The 20174-nt window shown below is 38.3% G+C and overlaps 2 protein-coding genes across 3 annotated transcripts; both read right to left on the reverse strand.

The window, feature by feature from the left end:
* Positions 1–564: 564 nt before the first annotated feature.
* On the reverse strand, positions 565–12110 carry LOC119993123 (copper-transporting ATPase PAA2, chloroplastic). 2 transcript variants are annotated; one of them, XM_038840069.1, is made up of 17 exons: positions 11324–12096; positions 11000–11077; positions 10374–10471; positions 10222–10275; positions 9831–9917; positions 8832–8996; positions 8207–8317; positions 7824–7892; positions 6692–6801; positions 6191–6296; positions 5431–5497; positions 4450–4529; positions 3816–4270; positions 3133–3307; positions 2728–2859; positions 1694–1844; positions 565–1445 (listed from the first exon to the last, which is right to left on the reverse strand). In XM_038840069.1, exons 1-17 carry the CDS (start codon positions 11982–11984, stop codon positions 1357–1359), a joined length of 2688 nt encoding a protein of 895 aa, XP_038695997.1. In that variant the 5' UTR covers positions 11985–12096; the 3' UTR covers positions 565–1356. The 2 variants fall into 2 exon arrangements, 1 of the variants encoding a protein (XP_038695997.1); XR_005466510.1 differs by lacking the exons at positions 565–1445; positions 1694–1844; positions 2728–2859 and adding an exon at positions 3488–3738 and having other exon boundaries at positions 3179–3307; positions 11324–12110.
* A 3369-nt stretch (positions 12111–15479) lies between these two features.
* Positions 15480–19549, reverse strand: LOC119993058 (DNA repair protein RAD7-like). Its single transcript, XM_038839967.1, has 6 exons — positions 18418–19549; positions 17531–17964; positions 17254–17415; positions 16720–16795; positions 16250–16405; positions 15480–15996 (listed from the first exon to the last, which is right to left on the reverse strand). Exons 1-6 carry the CDS (start codon positions 19495–19497, stop codon positions 15832–15834), a joined length of 2073 nt encoding a protein of 690 aa, XP_038695895.1. The 5' UTR covers positions 19498–19549; the 3' UTR covers positions 15480–15831.
* Between the last annotated feature and the right edge of the window lie 625 nt (positions 19550–20174).

The following is a 20174-nucleotide window of genomic DNA, read 5'->3' on the forward strand; positions in this document are numbered from 1 at the left end:
TGCAGCAACATTATATACATTGATTGGTTTAGGTAAAGCAAAATAAGAGAGAACAAGAACAGGACTTATTTAGTCTAATAAAGCATGCGCTTTAAGAGACGAAGAATTTGACAAAGACTACACAAGGCTTCTTGCCATGAAGCTCTTGACCAATCCTGTCGAAGGAAAATGTTGTAGTTATCCCATTATTGATACAATTCGTGCTAAGACTTTGACAAAAGCAAGATTACCTTAGCCCTTAGCTCATCATTCAATAAAAATGAATTCGTAGTGAGATTCTTATTGTTCTTGCTCAACGCCCCCTCATTTGAGAAACCCCCTATAAACCACATCATCATCAGAAGCCTAAGAGACATGAACGTTTCGTCCGATAAGGCAAGGAATTGCCCATTAATACCTGTGGGGGCTAAAATCAGTAAGCAGGCCCACGGTCTAAGAAGACCCAGGTAGCCCCACAGACCCATGGCCGGGACAAAGGCCTTCATTACAGGCCTATGACCTAGAGATCATTTGGGCAGGCCCACAGTGTAAGAAGACTAGGAAGCACGACAGGCTCACGGCCCTTCAAACACCATCATATAAAGTCCACAACCAAGGCAACATTTTGACAGGTCCACAAACCAAAAGCATAACATTGCCCACGGCCTAATTAAGCTCAATGTCCGAGTCCAGAAGTTCAGCCCATCAGGTTGAAGCTCTTAAGAAATCAAATATTGACTAGTCTTCTGAGTCTCACATTGCCGGACCAGCTAATATCGAGCTTCAACTCCATCCTCAATAACAACGCGCAGTGCGCTATTATGTGCAGGGAAAAACCTGAACTTTTCCTTTTTCTTTCTATTGATGTCTTCCCTAGAGTTCCAATCATTGTTGGCAATTCTAGTTCAACTCTCAAGGCTGGTCTTCTGAGATTAGCCGTCTCTTTGTGCACTCCAATTGGTCTTATTGCCAAGCATGTGCAATGACAGTCCATTATCACCTTCCTTCTTAATCATCAAGCTGCTGGAGCCTTGCTCCGCTCGCCTACTTTAGCTTGTGTTGGCATGCGAAGAACACAAAACATAAGCAAAACACATTACCACTAATCATTCAGCCTACATACTTTCAAGTCGTGTAAATTGAATACACAAGCCATGAATCATATGCATCATGCAGAATGATCTGATCAAGTCAAGAAGACAACCGTTAACGCAACACAAGATCCATGCACCTACATACAGCTCTAGAGAGGATGAAAAGAGGACGATGACCCAAGATTAATAGGCAGCATATACAGTGCAGTCAAAAAGGGGAACCAACTCCCCCATAATTTCAGACTTTGAAGGGGTGGGGATCATCTGGCATGAGAAAGGGAAGTTAGCATGTTTTGCTCCTCTCAGACCCATGGAGTTGTAGAAGCAATGAGTTGGTGACCACAAATATTGAGCTCAAAGCCATTAGTCCACCTGTCAAACCAAACATCAGTGTTGAAGGAGTCATTGTTCTACATCATGGAAATAAGACCTAGTAACACCAACATATAAGATACTAGGTTAGATAACAGTAGTCCAGGTCACTGCTGCATATAAAATGATAGATTTTTGTTTTTGGCGTGGGTAGATTTATGCATATAAACATGATATGGCATTCATTTTCTTTCAAATTGAAAGATTTGTTCAACACTTCAACCTAGTAAGGTTAAATTTTTTATCACCTGAAACTGAGGGAGTCATTACAAAATCATATTGGGGAAGAAGTACTCCAGCAGCAATGGGAATGGTGACAACATTATATGCCACTGCCCATGATAAATTCTGATACACTTTAGCCATTGTGGCTTGTGCAAGATCTAGAGCATCTACAACCTGCGGGGAACATATGTTAAGAGAATGATGACATGGAGAAGTATAACTCATCAATAATAATAACAATCTAATCAAAAGTTTATATGAACAACATAAAAATTAGAACTGCCACAAACTAGAGATTCCCATTAAACTTATAAACAGATATTCCCTATACAAAGAGGGTACAGTTAATATCCAGAAAGTAGAAAGAATGAAGAATCTAACCATGGACTATTTCTAGTACAGGAAATTGTAAGTGGTATTTGAAGTTTCAGGGAAATTCATTAAAGTTATCTTGACTTTCCATATTTGGACGGACCTTAAAACACCTTCCCAAACTTCTCCCAACAACAGATTTTCTATATTGCCAAGACTTCATAAACCTACTAATTGAACTCAAGTACACAGCATGACAGTAATGTCTCCTCTCTCTTTCAAATATCACAGAAGTATAAATCTTACTATTTCTTTACAAGGTGGAACTCAAGTACACAGCATGACAGTAATGTCTCCTCTCTCTTTCAAATATCACAGAAGTATAAATCTTACTATTTCTTTACAAGGTATTTATAGATTCTGACTTTTGTATGGTTGAATTTTAGCTCTTGAACACTATGGAGGGCAAGGAATTGCACAGAAATGCATGATGATGATCTTGTACTTTCTAAATAATGAATCTTCACAAGGTGGGTCCCCAGTGGGAAACCAAACAATGGTAGAAAACAATTTCCATATAACATAGAAGATGCAAAGTTATATCAAATGGCAAGTCAGTAAATCTGATAATCTTCAATCTAATAAAAAAACACCCCTAGATGCAGGAGTTATATAAAATGGAATGGAAAATTGATATCAGGAGAAAACATCCTTGATTATCAGAAAAAAGAAAGTCAAAACATACTTGTGAGAGTTTGTTTCCAAGAAGAATAATGGATGCAGCATCAGATGCAGCATTTTCTCGTGAATCATTCTGCAGAGCAATACCGATATCAGCTAGAGCCAAAGAGGGCGCATCATTCATCCCATCACCAACCTTCAAATATCAAATATCTAAAGTGAATAAATCTCCCAAAACACTGTACATTAAATGTGATGGCTATTGAGATGAAGAGGCATCGCTAGGATCATTATATTCAAGGAAATGGCTGAATGGTCAGAGATAAGGTCTTGTGTGAAGTATGTTGGTTGCATTCAGGCTATTTATTGTAACTCACTGACAATTAAATCTGACAAGGTCTGTTAAAAGATCACGTAAAATGCCATGCCGAACTCTAGTTAAATTAAGTGCCCAGTTGACAATGGTTACCATTGCAACACAATGTCCTGCAGCTTGAAGACGTGATATAATCCCAGATTTCTGCTGAGGAGTCAAGGATGCATAGATAGAATTACTTCCTATTCCAACTGTCTTTGCCACGGAATTGACAGCCTCTTGCCTGTCCCCTGATAGGAGAACTGTATTTATGCCCTTCTGCTGGAGCCTACCCCCGAAGGCACAGTGTCAGCGCACAAGGAAAATAATCATTGACAAAAAAAAGAAGTAGAATAATTGAAGTAGCATGAGCTGCTTAAGAACTTTGTAATAAGGTCTCACAAACAATAAAAATTAGACAAGATCATTCTACCATCAGAAAACTAAAATTCATTAAAGGTATCTGGACCTTGTAAGAATGAATGAAAGCCTAAATGTTACAGCCAATCCATAAAAGCAAAGTCCATATCTAAAACTCGACTCTGATTCAACAAGCAGTATCTGCCATGGAACCTCTCTGACAGTGATACCATCAGTGTAAGTATTGTAACATCACAAAGTAGTGAACAATCTAAATTTCGATACTCCACGGTCTAGGGCATGCAAGACATGTCAGCCACTAATCCATAGGCCAATTAAACTCCAATCCTGTGCATATCACTAAATAAAAAAAAAAAACTTCCAATTAATATATCCCAACCCAAAACTTTGAGCATCATTTTGGAAGAGCATAGTACCTCCTTACAGCAAATTTAGCATCATGCCTCAAACTGTCGGATATCCCAATAGCACCAATGATGCCATCACCTTCACGCCCAACGAACACAGCTGTTTTTGAATAGTTAGATGATAATATTTCTTCTGATGATTCATACAACACAGCATGTTCCAATTTTTTTATATCAGACAACATTTGTCTTCTCTGGAATCGTTCATGAACCCATTCCAAACTACCAACAGCAACCAGATGTCCATCTACTTCTGCCATGGTACCAAAGCCTGGTTGTGTTATCTGCCCAGTGGTGACTGGGATAGTCAAATTCAAAGATTCTGCTTTGTTCAAAATAGCCTTTGCAATTGGATGTGATGCTGTTTTCTCCACAGCAGCAGCAATTCGAAGAATTTCCGTCTCTTCATAATCCAAACAAGCCATGGAGGAGACAGATGGTTTTCCTTCTGTGAGTGTTCCTGTCTGAAGGTTCAAAAATGGGGCAGGCTTGAAGTGTCAAATTCTAAACCAACAGAATTCAATGAGTACATGAACATCTGTGTGCATAAGAGTGGACAGTACTCTTTTATATATGGATAAAGTGGGAGAGGGGGAGAAAGAGAAACAGTGCATTATCCTACAAACATATAAGATATAACTACCTTGTCTAAAGCAATATAGTCAATGCTGGCACAGCGTTCCAGCACATCTGCTCCTCTTATAAGAAGCCCTTTCTTTGCACCTGATTATTGTCAATGCAAGAAGGTAAAAGAGAGTCTGAGACACTCTACAAATAGAATAAGCACAAAGTATCAAAGTCACGTCTATCAAGTCGTCTTCTAACCAAAAACATAATCGAAGGGCTACGACATAGATGTTCAATTAACCTTATATGGAAAACAAACACTTAAAAACCTAAACCCAAAACCAGTATTTTGGATATCCCCCCTCTTCTGTTGTTGACAAAAAAGAAAAGCCAAAGACCATTTGTTATTCAAGATATTATGCTTGGATGTTTTTTCTAGGAAGCCACTGTTGGCTTAGTAGGCAAAGTTGTTTGACATCAACCAAGGTCATCAGTTCAATTTCTGGAAACAGCTGCTTTGCTATCCAGCAAGAGTGTTTATATCTTACCTTCTCTAACTCTGTCTATTACGGGAGCCTTGCGCATGAAAGTTGTTTAAAGAACACGGTTGAAAACATATTAATTGTATCAGACAGCTATTTCAAAAAGAGTGAAGGTTAATCGAGAATGCACATGGTGGACTCCAATTAATATTTTTTATAGGCTTGTATATAGCTGACCCCAGAAATCTAAAGAATAAGGCTTTCAATAAGCCAATGGGGCAATATTGGTCGTATAATTGTCTCCAGCATCTTGTACAATTGACCATCAATCATTAGAGATCCAATAATTAGTTTGAGACAGATAAACCGAAGATTAACTGCATAGTTTGCAGCATATTCAAAAGCTTGATTAAGATGAAATGTCTAGGTTGCAGGACATAAACCGACCAGTCAAGATAAAATAGAAACTGCAAGAACCTGACCTACACCAAACATAACAGGGCCAGTAGATTGTGATATAAGTCCTTATTATCTTAAATTAATAAAAGTCAAACTCAAAAGGTTCGATACTATACCAACAGAGGTCCCAACTAGGATTGCAGTAGGTGTGGCAAGGCCTAGTGCACATGGGCAGGAAACTACCTGGAAAATGATATATTGAGTTATACAATAAGTACAAAGAGAAATGCATAGTCCTTAGGTCAGTCATTTTTTTAAGTACCTCTGCAAAATATTAGATCAGGTAACCAGTAAACAAAAGAAAACTAGATCCTATGATAGTCAGGGACAATGGAGAGATAAATCATTAACTAATAGCATCGGTTCAAAGTTATACTTCTTAAAGAAACTTCAGCACAAATTAATAATCAGTATATCCTGCATAACTTGAATGATAGATATATGTAAGATGCAACACCAGTACACAGTTTCCAGCTTTTAAATGTGCTCTAATATGACATTTTACTATTTTAGCAACCTTTCTGCAGAGAATACTCTCCTATCCTATTCAAAATTAAACAAACTTTTCAGCACTAAACAGAAAAGGCACGACGGCGCATGTGTTTAACCTCTCTCTAGTCATACAGAGTTCAACATTAACCACAAAAAAAAATCAAAAAAGACAATAAGCCATGAGCGCAGGAAGAACCCGATGCTCTTAAACTGCCTTTGACTTTAACCATCCAGTTATTACCATTAAACAATATCAAGCGCTTTCATTTAGTGTTCAACTCGAACAAGATAAGAGAATAAAATGAAATTTTGATGTGCAGATTTCAAATCATTAACTTGGAGTGACATATATGACAAGTGGCAGGTCACTGCACTGTAACTCACCAGGACATCTATAGAAAGTTTCAAGCTTAAGAGCAATGGATCTCCATCAGGCCCCGCAATATCATTGAGTAAAACATCAGGAAAAATGTGTGACCCAATATAGTACCTGCAAAGGTATAATACTAGGTGTAACTAGAAGACAGAAGAAATATAGGGCTCAATATACGTATCAAACCTCACTCTGTAGGCATGTCAGAAAGTAATTTGAGTCAAAGCCTAACACTGAGGAAGCAAAATGGAGAACAGTTCAATCTTAATTTATGAAGAAATGGTGATCCTAATTCATTATTGAGTTTGATACTTACTGGATCCCAACTCTTTCAAGCATCACTAAAACAAATAGTGGTTGTCAGCTTAAGACTTAACTTTCCCTTCATTCACAAGGTTTATAAATCCACTTTGAAACTCAAAAAGATTCTATCTTCCCTATTAAACTTTGTTAAGCCCTTCAACTAACACCACTCCGTCAAATGGTGACAGAAACTAAGAACAGAGTCATACCAAAATGCAAAAGTCGCTGCCGAAAGAGTCATCACGCTATATACGAATGGCCCAGCAATTGAATCTGCAAGCCTCTGTATAGGTGCTTCACGGCCTTGAGCATCTTCAACCTGAAATTTATAGAATATAACTTTTTTTATATAGTAAAGTTCATCCATATCCAGTTAAGACCTAGATTTCTCAACAAATTATAAACCGTCAAGGAAAATATCCATTTTACTACAAGAACCAAATCAAAACTAGGAAGGATAGCATCTAAATGAAAATTAAGCATTTCAAAAAAGGTCATTTCAAAAAGTTCTCCTGATCTCTGAGTGCCTACCTTTGGAGAGATGATTGATGAATCAATGAACCCACTCCACTAGTATTCTATTTTAGTTAGTGATATGAAACAAATAATTTGTTTACGTGAATAAATTTTCAACTGCAGAAAAAGATCTAATATAAAATACTTTTAACTTCACATAAACACAATAAAAGCTAGTTGGTCAGACTATTTTTCAGGAGAATAGAGCTTCCGAGGTATTCTTGTTATTCCTGATCAAATATCTAATATGCTCCTAACGGGTAAAATGATATTTGTCCCCATCAAAGAGCTAATATATTGGCCAACAATCCTTCAGACGAGGTAGTTAAGGCATATACTCATATCGGGTGATACCCAAGTTCAAGTCTCCACTCCCGCTTACCTACCAAAAAAAAACTAATATGTTCCTAACAGAATAATAGTCGTTAAAGTTTCTTTTCCATGTTGGTTTTCAATTAATAATACTATAGCATTAGTAAAACATAGCAAATAGCTCAAGTAATTGCTAAAACCCAAGGAAAAATGAGTTGTATAGTTGCACAAAAAGGTGTCATATGTGCAGATTAGTATGGGTTAAAAGGGTGCTAGAAATCATTATTAGTAGAGCATACGAAAGCTATAAAATGGAGAAGTACATGCACTAGAGGTGCAAGTTCAATAACCATAGTTACAAACCTCGATTCAAACAATGAGAAACAATTATGAAAATCCCTTTTCCTGGAAATTTAAATGTATTTCCAATAATAATATTAAGTTTCAAGAATTTACTGAGCCCTCTCTTCCCCAAAATATGGGAGGGGATGAGAAACATCATGTCTTACTAACCATGTGGACAATCTTTGATATTGTTGAATCAGAACCAGTGGACAAAGCTTCGATCCTTAAAGGACCATCCTGAAACAGAAATTAAAAATTGCCCGCAATTAGATGGTGAAACAAACAACCAGCCAACCACCAAAGGAAAAGAGCCACAGCCACAGAGTATCCAACTTCTTGATGATTAATAATATGTGTAGTTAGATTATCTTAACAAAACAGTAGATATATAATCTAGTAAGTAGAGAGCTGAAGAATATGATGCTAATAAAATGTTTTCATGTCATACCACCTGGTGGTAATTTGAATAATCTCATAGATCAGCATTTCAAGTAGGGCCCAATATTGAGATCCTATCAAAAATATGGCTCTCAAGTATCATAAAGTCATACCCAGTTTATTGTTCCAGCAGAGACTGCAAGGCCTTCCTCCTTAAACACAGGGAGTGATTCCCCAGTGAGCATGGATTCATCCACTACACTTCTTCCCGCAAGAACTCTACCCTGCACGATAAATTTTGATTAGGTGGCATTCAATTGATTGAGATGTTATCATCTATAATGTCCATATGACTACCATTTCCCTTTACCTCATACAAATCCAACAATAACCCCTAAGAAGTTTAGCAGTTACATCAACAAATTTTAATTGATTCTGCTAAAAATTGTTGAATTGATTCACATTGGTGACAGATTGGAGAGGTGGCATGGTCACTGAAAAATAATGAAGATTCAGAGGAAACAATCACTTTTTCATCCTCTTTTTCTTATTGAAAGGAATACCACATAAACTATTAAGGCCTACGTCATGCCATAGTGTAACATGCACATATTTGCCTCAGATTCTCAGAATAGACTTTTTAGGCACCCATATACAATTCTATAATATATGCAGAAGTACACTATCAGACAGATTTACTGGCTTGATCTAAAATGTAAACAATAAAGAAATTCAGCAGAAAATTCCACATGATTAAGTTGACCAGTAAGAAATGCCATGTGCGATCTGAAAACTTACATCTACTGGGATAGTTTCTCCAGGCAAAACCAATACAGTATCTCCAACTCGCACATCATCAGTTGGGACCTCTAAGCACATTGCATCAGAGCAAAGTACACTATCAGCAGAAGATTCACTTTCCGATGAAGTAATCACTAGTCTTGACAGAGTGGACACGAGTGACTGCAAAAAAGGACCAATTCAACATTAATGAAACCATTGCAGCATAAACCATATAAATTACATTACAACTGAAATAACAGAGTGCATATGCCCTTTTTTACATACGCCAAGAATCAAAATCATGCATCTCCTATTGATAATCATGGACAATATTTTGAAATTTGTTTGTCACATAAACTAAAGAGAGGCATTGAAAGTGCTCAACGTGGAGAAAATAAACCATGATGACATATTTCCCAACTCAACGTGGAGAAAATAAACCATGATGCCATATTTCCCAATAAAAGTAATATTCTACAAAAGCGTCAGTTTAAAGATAGTAACAATGAACCGCGTTTTTTGGTTGCATGATAAGCAATTCATTTCGACGCTGGCTTCATATTGGCTGCAGCAATCATATGTTTTGATATAGAAAGATATAAAAATAGTATATCAATTCTCAAATTGATAACAGTTGACAAAGATTTTGCAACTTCTATAACCAAAGTTTTTAGGAGTAGATTAATACCAATGCTGTGCTTTAGTTTAATATTTCAACATGTGAGAGATATTTTGACACTGATTTAAGCTCAAAAGAATTGCGGCATTGGCCAAAACCTTTTTCTGGATTTTTATACCTCAACCGATGACAAACCTTTTCCTGCCTACATAATCTTAAAGTTACTAGGAGTTGGCTATTCCTGGATCCCAACGCCGTAACGACTATTATATTGAAATTCGCCAGGAAACAAAAACGTAGTAAATCATCAAGTTTTACTATTATCAAACCTTGCTTCTCCATTTTTTTGTCTAAGTTAAGTATAAATCATAGATATGAGACTCACATTTACTCACCAAAAGTTCATTCATATCACTTGATGCCCTGATTCTGGCCCTTTCTTCCAGTGAACGCCCAAGAAGCACAAAACCAAGAAGCATGACCTGCACTCTAAAAAACAGGAGGCATCTGTGAGAAAACTATGATCAACCAAAGATAATATAATTATATCTGATATTTAAAACACAAGTAAATATCCACAAACAAAGAGTCAAAGATACAAAAAAGGGTTCATCATAGAATGACGGGTGCACATTGGACGGTTCCCTTTAGGTCGAATAAACGAACCCAAAGTGAGTGATAAGTTATAAAACCACAATGATATCTTTAAGTACCCTTGTCATGATTCATGCAAAATCATTGAATTTGAACAAGAAAAAAGTGCATGACTGAAAGTAAGCAAGTCACCGGTTCATCAAAAAATGATGCATCCCAGTCAAGCCCAGGGTTAAGAAGTGAAACCTACAAAACAAAGAATTAAAGAACAGTTCATTTTGGTAAATTGAAACTGTGCAGCAACACATGAAAAGCCAAGTCCCAGCATCTCCAAAGGTTCTTACCACGCTTATGATAAATGCTGCAACAGATCCAAATCCTACAAGGGAGTTCATATTTGGCGAGCCCTTCTTGAATGCCTTTATACCATCAAATAGCAAGTCTGTAACATTTTTTTACAACATTTCTTTCTTAATAAGTAAAGTAAAGCACAGATTTAATTGAGCTGTGAGAATGACTGTTTGAAAAGGCTAGGGTGATGTGAGTAGTGACAGTCCTGCATTCTGCCCGAGCAAAGAAGCATAAGTCAGATTCACTCAGGCAATTTTCATGCCAAGCATGCTGAGTGCTTGGTCCCAAATATGCAACTGCCCAAAGCAAAGGCCTCTACTCATTAACAGTAGAGAGCCACAAGTTAACCTCAGTAGCGAGTTATGGAAAATGAAATAAAAATTTTAACAGCTAATGCAGCACATTACCTTCCAAAGTCACTAAAGAATGAAAACGCTAAGGTTTTGCAGAATATAATGATATATTATGGATCCAAGGAGAAAGACCACGCACTCTGATATAGCACCAAAAAAATTTAATAAAACAATACAAAACACGCTGAACTGCTGAATACTTATATCAGATTTGGCCTGCTTCACATAATGGTGAAGAAAATTAAACCATAATAGTACCAACTAACCTCTTCCTGGTCCGAACAGAGCTACCAAAGCTAAACCACCTTTTACATAGGAATTGTGCAGCACTTCCCAGAATGAACCTACGGCAAGCACAGTAAATCAAGTTGAAACCAGACTGTTGAGTTATCATCCTTACTGTAAACCCGCAAGTTCAATGTCAAGATTAATTTTCTCAGTTTTTGAATCCGTCACTATTCATTCTCAACATCTTTGTTAAGGAAAAGACTAGTAGTAGTATGTATTTCATCAAGAACAAGACTATCACCATAATCGAGTACTCTTGACATATTTCTATATTACCCTAATCGAATATAAGCGAGAGTTACCGTGAGCAATATGAATCCCCAAAGAGTGCAAAATGTGCGAGGCGTGGGATCCACAACAAAGAGCCACCAAAGTCCACGCAAACGCAACGCGATTCCTGCTCTTTACCAGCAACTCTTCTTTCTTCTTCATCGTCTCCTTCCACTTCTTCACATTCTCCGCCACTCCTACTCCCGAAACCCTCATTTTCGTCTCAAAGCCACATTCCGTCAATCTCCTCGCCAATCTCTCCGCAACGTCGGCCGGAACCTCGCTCTCCAGAGCCTCCGGTTTCAAACGTACAGCCGCAGTCTCGGTCAGCATATTGACGACAACCGAGTCCACCCGGTTGTCGGAAGAGAGAACCGACTTGACTCGGGACGCGCACCCGCCGCACATCATTCCCGAAACATCGAGAAGAATCGGTGAGTCCTTGGACTGGCTTAAATTTTCAAACGGTGAGTTATCTAGTCGGGGCTTGGTTTCGAGGGAGTTCGAGACGGTGATGTTGGGGGTCAATCGAGTTCGGAGATAGGAACGCCGTCGTTCCGGGAAGAGACAGTGACGGCTTCGTTTTTGGAGGCGGTGATTGAAGTCGAAGTAGAAAAAACGTGTGTTTGTGACGTAACTGAAGCAGGAATTAGGGTTAGAAGGAAGAGGGAGCTGCAATAAACCAGTCGCCATTGTCCAATTTAGAGAGGGAGAGAGAACGGTAGAGAGATTTCAAGATTTAGCATGGCTTGAGAGAGAAGCCAGAGTGTGATTTGTGACCGTTGGTGAGGGTGAAGTTGAAGTTGAAATATGACACGTCAGCGCACTTTATCGGTTTATCCTATCTTCGTAGGAGATTACTTTGGTGCGTTGATCTGTGGTTCAAAATGGAGAAGGAGTGCCACGCTGTCACCAATTAACAGTCCAAAAAACACGCAAAAATACAATCATGCACCATTGAATTCACTGGAATTATTCCACCAATTTCATCAAATCTACACAATTCAATCTACACCATTGAATGATGGAGTGTTGTGTTGTCAAATCCAATACAATCATGCATTGAATGGTGGAGATTTGGTAAAATTGGCTGGACTAATTCCAACCCCCTATCCCAAAGATAAGTAGTATCATATGACAGCACTCCCAGTCATTTTCTTACGGAGTTTCAATATTGGTTGGACAATGGTCATGATCCTTCAAATCATTATCTTGGTTTGGATTGGTGTGGCTCATAATCTGTTCTTACCTGTGCCAAAAAAAAAAATAGTATCATATGGAATAAAAAATAAATTTATAAAAGAAAATTTTGTCGGGTTCGGATGATTGAATTTGGTCAATTATATTTTTGAGAATTGTAATTTGATGACATGGCAAGGAAGGATATGTGTATATACACATACAATGGTGCATTTTTGTTTGCTTGATTTTTTTGTATAAGGGCATTTGCAATGCTGCAAATGCTAATGTCCCTAACAAAATTAATCATAGGTCTCATCTCTATTACATAAAAATCAAGTCGAACATGCATTTTAATACAGTCACATCAACAAAACATAAATTTCTATACACTTTCTCTTTCCACCCAATATGGAGGCCAACAACATTTCATTCCTCAATATTATCCACAACAAAATTACACCAAAACACAAAATATCAATATATCCACATCAGCAAAACATTTTTCCCAATACAACCACATAAGCAAAACACGTTTCATAATACAACCAAATCAGTAAAATACAACATTTTTGTTGGTGCAGTAATTGCATACCATTGCAAGTGCCCTTTTAAGCTTGCTTTTTTTATTGTAGGGAAGTGTGCTTTTGCATTTTTGTATAAAGCAAAGCAAGCATAAGGGTCAAGCAAACCCCATGCTCTCATGCTTGCCCCATTAAAATAAAGTAAATAAATTGACACCATTGTAGCTCATAAATTCTTATGGCCTAGTAAAAAAGACACTAAAATCCATCATGCTCCCTAAATGAACAATCACACTGATGATTTTTTGTTGAGGACATCAAAATGTATTGGAAAGAGTGTTTTGTTGATATGGCTGGGCCAACAAGATATATTGATACAATAGTGTAAATTTAATGACTTGATTTTTGTGTAATAGATATGGGACCCAGTATTGATTTTAGTGTAAAATGTGTATTGTGTGTGCTGTGGGGCCAATCATGAACAAATATATGGGCATTTGAAGTTCCATGCTCACATCTTTGCCGTAACAAAATGAAGCCAATATATTGACATTGTTGGAGCATGAAAATTTTTGATGACCTATTAGAAATACACTTTTTGCAACCCATGCCCCATCAAATAGCAACCATTGTGAATTGCTTTGATTGCTTAGAGACTATAGAGACTATAGACTATACTTGTAGCAACTTGGCTTAGTTGGTAGCATGGGTTGCCCTGTATAGGAACCTATGTTAAAGGGTGGGAGGTCGGGTGATCGATTCCCACCAACAACCTACCTGCCTTGCGAGGGGGTGAGGGGTTGGGCTGTCTGGACCATGGATCCTGGAGAGTACCTGGGTATGCGGAAGATGCGCAACCGGGGAAATTTATAAAAAGGCAGTTTTTATGTAACGGCCCATCCCGCAGGATCCAGCCGGGCCCATGGGCCGCTACCCCCAACCCATCCCCGAGTCCGTTAAAGGGTGGGAGGTCGGGTGATCGATTCCCACCAACAACCTACCTGCCTTGCGAGGGGGTGAGGGGTTGGGCTGTCTGGACCATGGATCCTGGAGAGTACCTGGGTATGCGGAAGATGCGCAACCGGGGAAATTTATAAAAAAACAGTTTTTATGTAACGGCCCATCCCGCAGGATCCAGCCGGGCCCATGGGCCGCTACCCCCAACCCATCCCCAAGTCTGTCTGGGAGGTTGTTGGTGAGACTTGAACACAAGACCTCACCCTTTAACATAAGACCCTATCACAAGGCGACTTATGCTACCAACCAAGCCGACGGACTTGGGGATGGGTTGGGGGTAGCGGCCCATGGGCCCGGCTGGATCCTGCGGGATGGGCCGTTACATGAAATAGGGGTGATAAAATTTAGCTAGGTTCAGATGGTTGAATTTGTCCAATTTAATTGTCCGATTCAGATTAAATCAAGTTTAAACATTAATTGTATGTTCGAACTTCGAAGACTAGGTCCAAGCACAAAAATCTGACAGCATCAGATTCCCAAACAATTGTGCAGCCAATAGCAAAATTATATTTTGGGAAGAATACTTTATAGGTTTATAGCTTCTCCATCATAAACAAAACTTCAGGAAGAAGTTTCCATTCCCAAATTTTCTACAGAAGTTGCTTCTGGAAATATTCCCAATGGTGGATGCCTTCAATCAAAGTGCCTTTGTTTTTTCACTCCCAATCTCAGCCGTTGGATCAGAACATTCCTTCAGACTTTTTCCCACCTGCAATACAAACTTCCACTCTTAGCAGTTACTAAGAGTATTCTGATAATCTTAGCAATTTGAGTGCTCATAACATATCCCAAGCATTGAATCTCATATACAATGTTAGATGATTGCAGCCATCTGATCTCATGGATTTCACTATACAGTGTGATTAACTATCCTTTTTCTGCTATCCGGTAAAATCTGGGTTTGGAAATATAAACGTGACATTGACAAAGCTAAAGGGTGATTAAGTACTAGCTGGGCATCCTTTTCCGGAATGGAGCGACTGCCCACATGCAGGAGGAGTAGCAGGTTTTATTCATATGGGAAACTGGTTGCCATAGGCTTGGCCCTTGTAGCTGTGTTTTCACCTCTGTATATTGACAGGAGAGCTGATATTGATGCGGAAATCGACGAGGAACCCTTCAACTGGATTCCCTTGCTGCTGTTGGTGTTGATCTTGGCCATCACTTTGATGCTACTCTTAGACCAGAGCCTCATCAGGTTTGATCTTTACTGGATTCATAGAGTTGGTGGTTCTTCTGTTGGTATCGTTGCGATTCTTGTAGTCCTTGCCTTAATATTGAAGTGTAAAGCTTTAATGAACAACTGGGAAGCTTGATTAAATTTCAGAGCACGAACGACTTCTCGCCCGGTGAGTGTTTATGTTGAAAGCCAGTATTTTCAGTTGCTCGTGGTAGCTAAAAATCATTAATCATTTCTGGCAGTAGAGAGTCTTTTCTGATAGTACATAAACAAACCATTCTTGGGTAATTCCCTGCAAACTAAAGCCTCTCAATGGTCAAAAGGGAATCAAAATAAAACTTGAATTCTGTAGCTGAAGCATTTAGAAGAATATTTTCAACTTCTGCAGCTCCAACATCAATAGACACAGATGGTAACTTTTCATCCATATTCTATTATTTCCGATGCCTAGTGTGTTCCACTTTCTTGGCATCATAGTCAATTGGCCAAAGAACTAAAGTTTCTATTTGGTAATCAGAGTGTGATGAGTGTTTTTTATTTCCATTCTTTTGTATTGATTGTAAAAGAGCAGCTGCTCACTGAAGAGAAAAGTGGGAGAGACCTTTTCCTCCACAGCAGGAAAGGGAGGTTAACCATAAAGTCAACTATCTGGTTGATCCAAAATCTGGTGATCAGGTAGGGGCGGATACCGCAACGGAGTCTGCTGGATTTGAGTTGAATCTAAATGTGCCAGAGCCGGTGTTGTTTGCAATCCAACAATTTGCACCAGAGAGTTTGAATGGCCCTCTAGAAATGCATTTGTAATCTACGAGAAAAATGCAAAACATCTCAGGTTTGGGGATATATAATATAGCAAAAAACCAACCCAAATTCAACTTCTATAACGATTTCCATAAAACATACGACGAGTACACTTCTCAACAGGCATTATGCAATCAAAGTAACTTAATTTTCCAGAATCAGCATGTTTGCAGATTTGAACCTGGCTCTCATATATTGACTGGTATCAAATTTAGTTTCGAAGCTAAATGGAACGGGCTTGGAATTGGATATCTCACCTGCGAACACCCAAATAATTTGAGTAGCCTCAGTGATTCGCAGCTGTCTACAATAGATCCCAGCGCCTCATCAGATAGTTTGCGGCACCACGACAAATCCAAAGTCCACAGATTTTTAGAATATTTGACAATTGATATGGCAGTGTTGATACCGACCTGTAATGCATCATTTCTCATCATTAAAAATCATACATAGGCTGTGTTCCATATTACAAGATTCTTGGTTTCTTAGTGATTCTTACTCATAATCTTTATTCTGCTCTTAATTAAGCTAGAGAATTTCTATCCAGCAAAAGCTATGATCATCTTAAGGGGGAGAGAGAGAGAGAGAGATCAAAGAGTATTTGCAGCTTTTCTTTAGCCTATTTAAACTCTTTTGTGACACTAAAAAGGGGAAAGCAAATTATGAGACAAAAAGAAGGAAAGGAAGGCCAACAGTTAAAACTTCTGCAGGAATGTCGAGGTCTCACCATTCTAACATTATTCAGAGAAAGTTCATGCAGAGATCGGCCAGAGACTTCCAGAAAAGCAGCAATTGCTTCATCACTGTCACATATAGAACCTACTATAGTTACATGGGATATATAAATGGATGCAGGTTGGCAAGATTTTCAAAAATAAATAAGCTGACTCACCGAGAGCCAGAAAATAGGAACAGGAAGACCATTAGATGGTAGAGCAAATCTCAAACTAGTGCTTGGATTTCCTTAACTTTCCTTAACAATCAATTATAGACTATGCAATGGCTGTAAGCTTTTTTCTAGTCAACTATTTATTGCAATCAAGGCATTCTCCTTCTTTCTAATGCCATGTGTAAAATGACCAAAGCTTCTCTTCTTTTTTTTGGATAGAAATGACCAATACTGCCTAACTATCATATAGGTGAGAAGAAATGAAGCACCTTTGGCATGAATGAACAATATATTGTAAACAATTGATTCATGAGTCGATTATGTGAGTAACAAAGCAAATCACAAAGCTACATTAATGGGAGGGGAAAAAACCTGAAACCATTGCGGCAGAAGTTGAGCCTGCCAATTGAACAACAACCATTGGCAAGATATTTTACTGCTGAATCAGTCAACTTATCCAAGTATGAAAGATCAAGAGAATATAGTTTGGAACAGTTTTCCCCAATGAATTTAACTGATATATCAGTCAATGCCCTGCATAAAATCAGAAGTGTCATTATCACTAAAAGATATTCAAAAGCTGAATAGAAACTGTCAAGCATCTATTTTCATTTGCAAAGTGCAACAGGAAAAGTAGAGAAAAACTTACACACAATTAGCAAAAACAAGCTCCCTCAAGTTTCGACCAATTGCTTCAACTATTCCAATAACAAAATCATCAGAAACAGTCTCAATGCCTGCCACTGACAACACTTGTAGATGTTTGAGTTTCTTCAGCGAAGGTAAGATTCTCATTGCATCAATGTTCATACAATCATCTATATATAGCTCCCTCAAACTAGATTCAAAATAAAATTTCACAAGGTTGATGCTACGAAAGGTGAGAAATGAGCACTGGCTCAGATTTATGGATTGGAGCGCAGGTGCAGAAACACCTATTGAAGGTAGGCCAGCATCTGTTAAACGAAGTGCACCCCTTAGAGATATGGTAAGTAAGGAAGGAAGGCTGCCTTGTGACCGGGCTATGAAGTTCTCTAGCACGTGATCAGGCACACACTGTCCACAAAAGTCAAGTTGTAGCACCTGCCTCCAAATCCAGAAAACAGAATCCAATGTTGTCACAACTTAAGAAATGCAAAAAACTTTAATGGCACTAAATCATTATAATGCAGCGTATAGAAATTGGCTCACAACAAATGAGATTCATGCCGATGAAGATAATGACATTGAATTAACAGTCTTCTAGATAGATAGATAGATAGATAGATAGGAGTAACATCAATTGATTAGAGTGTTAATAGTAGCATTTCACTAAAATCAACCTTATCATTATGACAATATTATTATTATCGTTGGAGAGATTTGAGTTGAAAAATCCTGACAACAATTTAACGGTTGAATTTTCTCATTTGGTTCCAACTTCCACCATGTTACTAAATCCTTACAAAGTCATAGAAGTATGGTCATCTTCAAGAATGAGTCTACAATTTCTATTTATAGGTGCAATATGGAAAGTCAAATGGTTAAGTGACTCACAGTCAAGTTCTGAGTGTCACAATTAAGAAAGATTCTGGTGAGCTCCTCTTCTGTTATCTGCGAACAATTCTTTACACGTATTTCAGTTGGGGATTCCCTTGTAAGAAGTTCAAAGAACTGAGCATCCATTTTCCTGGAATCACATACTCGCTGACTAAGTTTGTGCCTCAGTGCATCTGGGATAAATTTCAGTGACACAATTGCCTCAGAATTCTCAGCAAGAGCATTCAAACTAAGTTCCAAAAGAGAAGGAATACTGCCTCTCTTGATATTAGAAGACCCCTTATTATTATTAGGCACCCATTTGAACTGTGGTTTTCTGACTGAATTCCGCTTCTCGATTGCCTCCATTGCCATGGAAAATGGAGAATCGCTTGTTTCGTCATCTACTTTCGTTGGTGGTAGTATCTTTTCCCGTGGTTTGCCGTCAATCTGCTTTTTAGGCTTTTTAGGAAGTGCAAGTCTCCGTGCTGCCTTAAGTCTCAACTCCTTTTGCCAAGCCCTCCACCAAGCCAACCCATCCGGCGGCTCAACTTCCGCAGGTTCAGTATTTTCCCTTACGCCATCATTAACGAGATCAAGCTCCATGAAGTCAACATTCTGACCGAGGCCAAGATTTAGGTTCAAGTTATCCGTGTCTTCGTTTTTAATCTCGTCTTCTCCATCATCCGAATCAAGAACAATAATCGTTTTGCCATCATTAGTCTCAATCAAGACCTGATCATCGTCAATTTTGGCCTTGCCCTTCTCTTCACTAGTGTATCTCATCGTTAGGTCCTTTTCTGTTTGTTTCTCGGGAAACCTTCCACTGAATCGGGTATGGTCTTGAAGCGCGATGTCATGTAAAGCGTCCTCAGCTAGCACATCCAGATTTAAAAAGCCATCATTCGCCATGTTATGACCTAACTGGCCATTTTCTGTTTGTTTCTCGGGATGATCTTGAAACTGGATTTCGTTCCGTGCCTCCTCAGCTAGCACATTCAGATCAAGATCCATCCAATCATTCCGTAAGCGAGGACGATGGCTCGTCGAACTCTCTTCGATTGCCTTCGCGTTCTCTGCGTCATCTTCGGTTTCCATCTGTTCTTGCAATTCTTTCTCAGTCGAAGAAAGTTTGTTTGGAGAGTTCACGTTTTTGGAGCCTGCTTCGAAATATCCTGATTGACACTCGTCGTACCGGGCTCACGCTTCAGCCGCTCTTTATATTTTTCCCGCTTCACCCAGCTACTTTTGTGCAATGTCTCGCGCCCGCCGTTTGAAATTTATTATTATTATTACATTTTATTTTAATGTTCACAACTGAAAATTATTAAGAAAGTTTTTTAATCCAACTCCTGAAAATACATCAAACCCCAATCCAAACGGGAGGGTTGTGAACTCCGTATATAATATATAATTCTAACGGTCATTTGATTGGTAGTTAGAGGATGAAATGAGAACGAGAATCGTAAATTCGGTTGTTTGGTTATATTTTGAGAATGTGAAATCTCAAACTTAATCTACCATCGGTTTTCTTTATGGAGAATAAATTTAATATGCAAATTAATGACATACCTTATATTAAACTTCAAACAATAGAAAAATACAATTATCTTTTTAAAAAAGTACAAAAAAATTATAATATAAAAATTGTATTATTAAAATTCTTATATTCATACTCACTTTTTATTTCTTATTGAAAAAAATAATACTTATCTCATCCTCATTGTCACACCCCATCACACTCACCTTGCACTCAGTTCACCTCTCGCTCAGAC

This window comes from Tripterygium wilfordii, chromosome 23 (assembly GCF_013401445.1).
Source record: "Tripterygium wilfordii isolate XIE 37 chromosome 23, ASM1340144v1, whole genome shotgun sequence".
In the NCBI taxonomy this organism is placed as follows: domain Eukaryota; kingdom Viridiplantae; phylum Streptophyta; class Magnoliopsida; order Celastrales; family Celastraceae; genus Tripterygium; species Tripterygium wilfordii.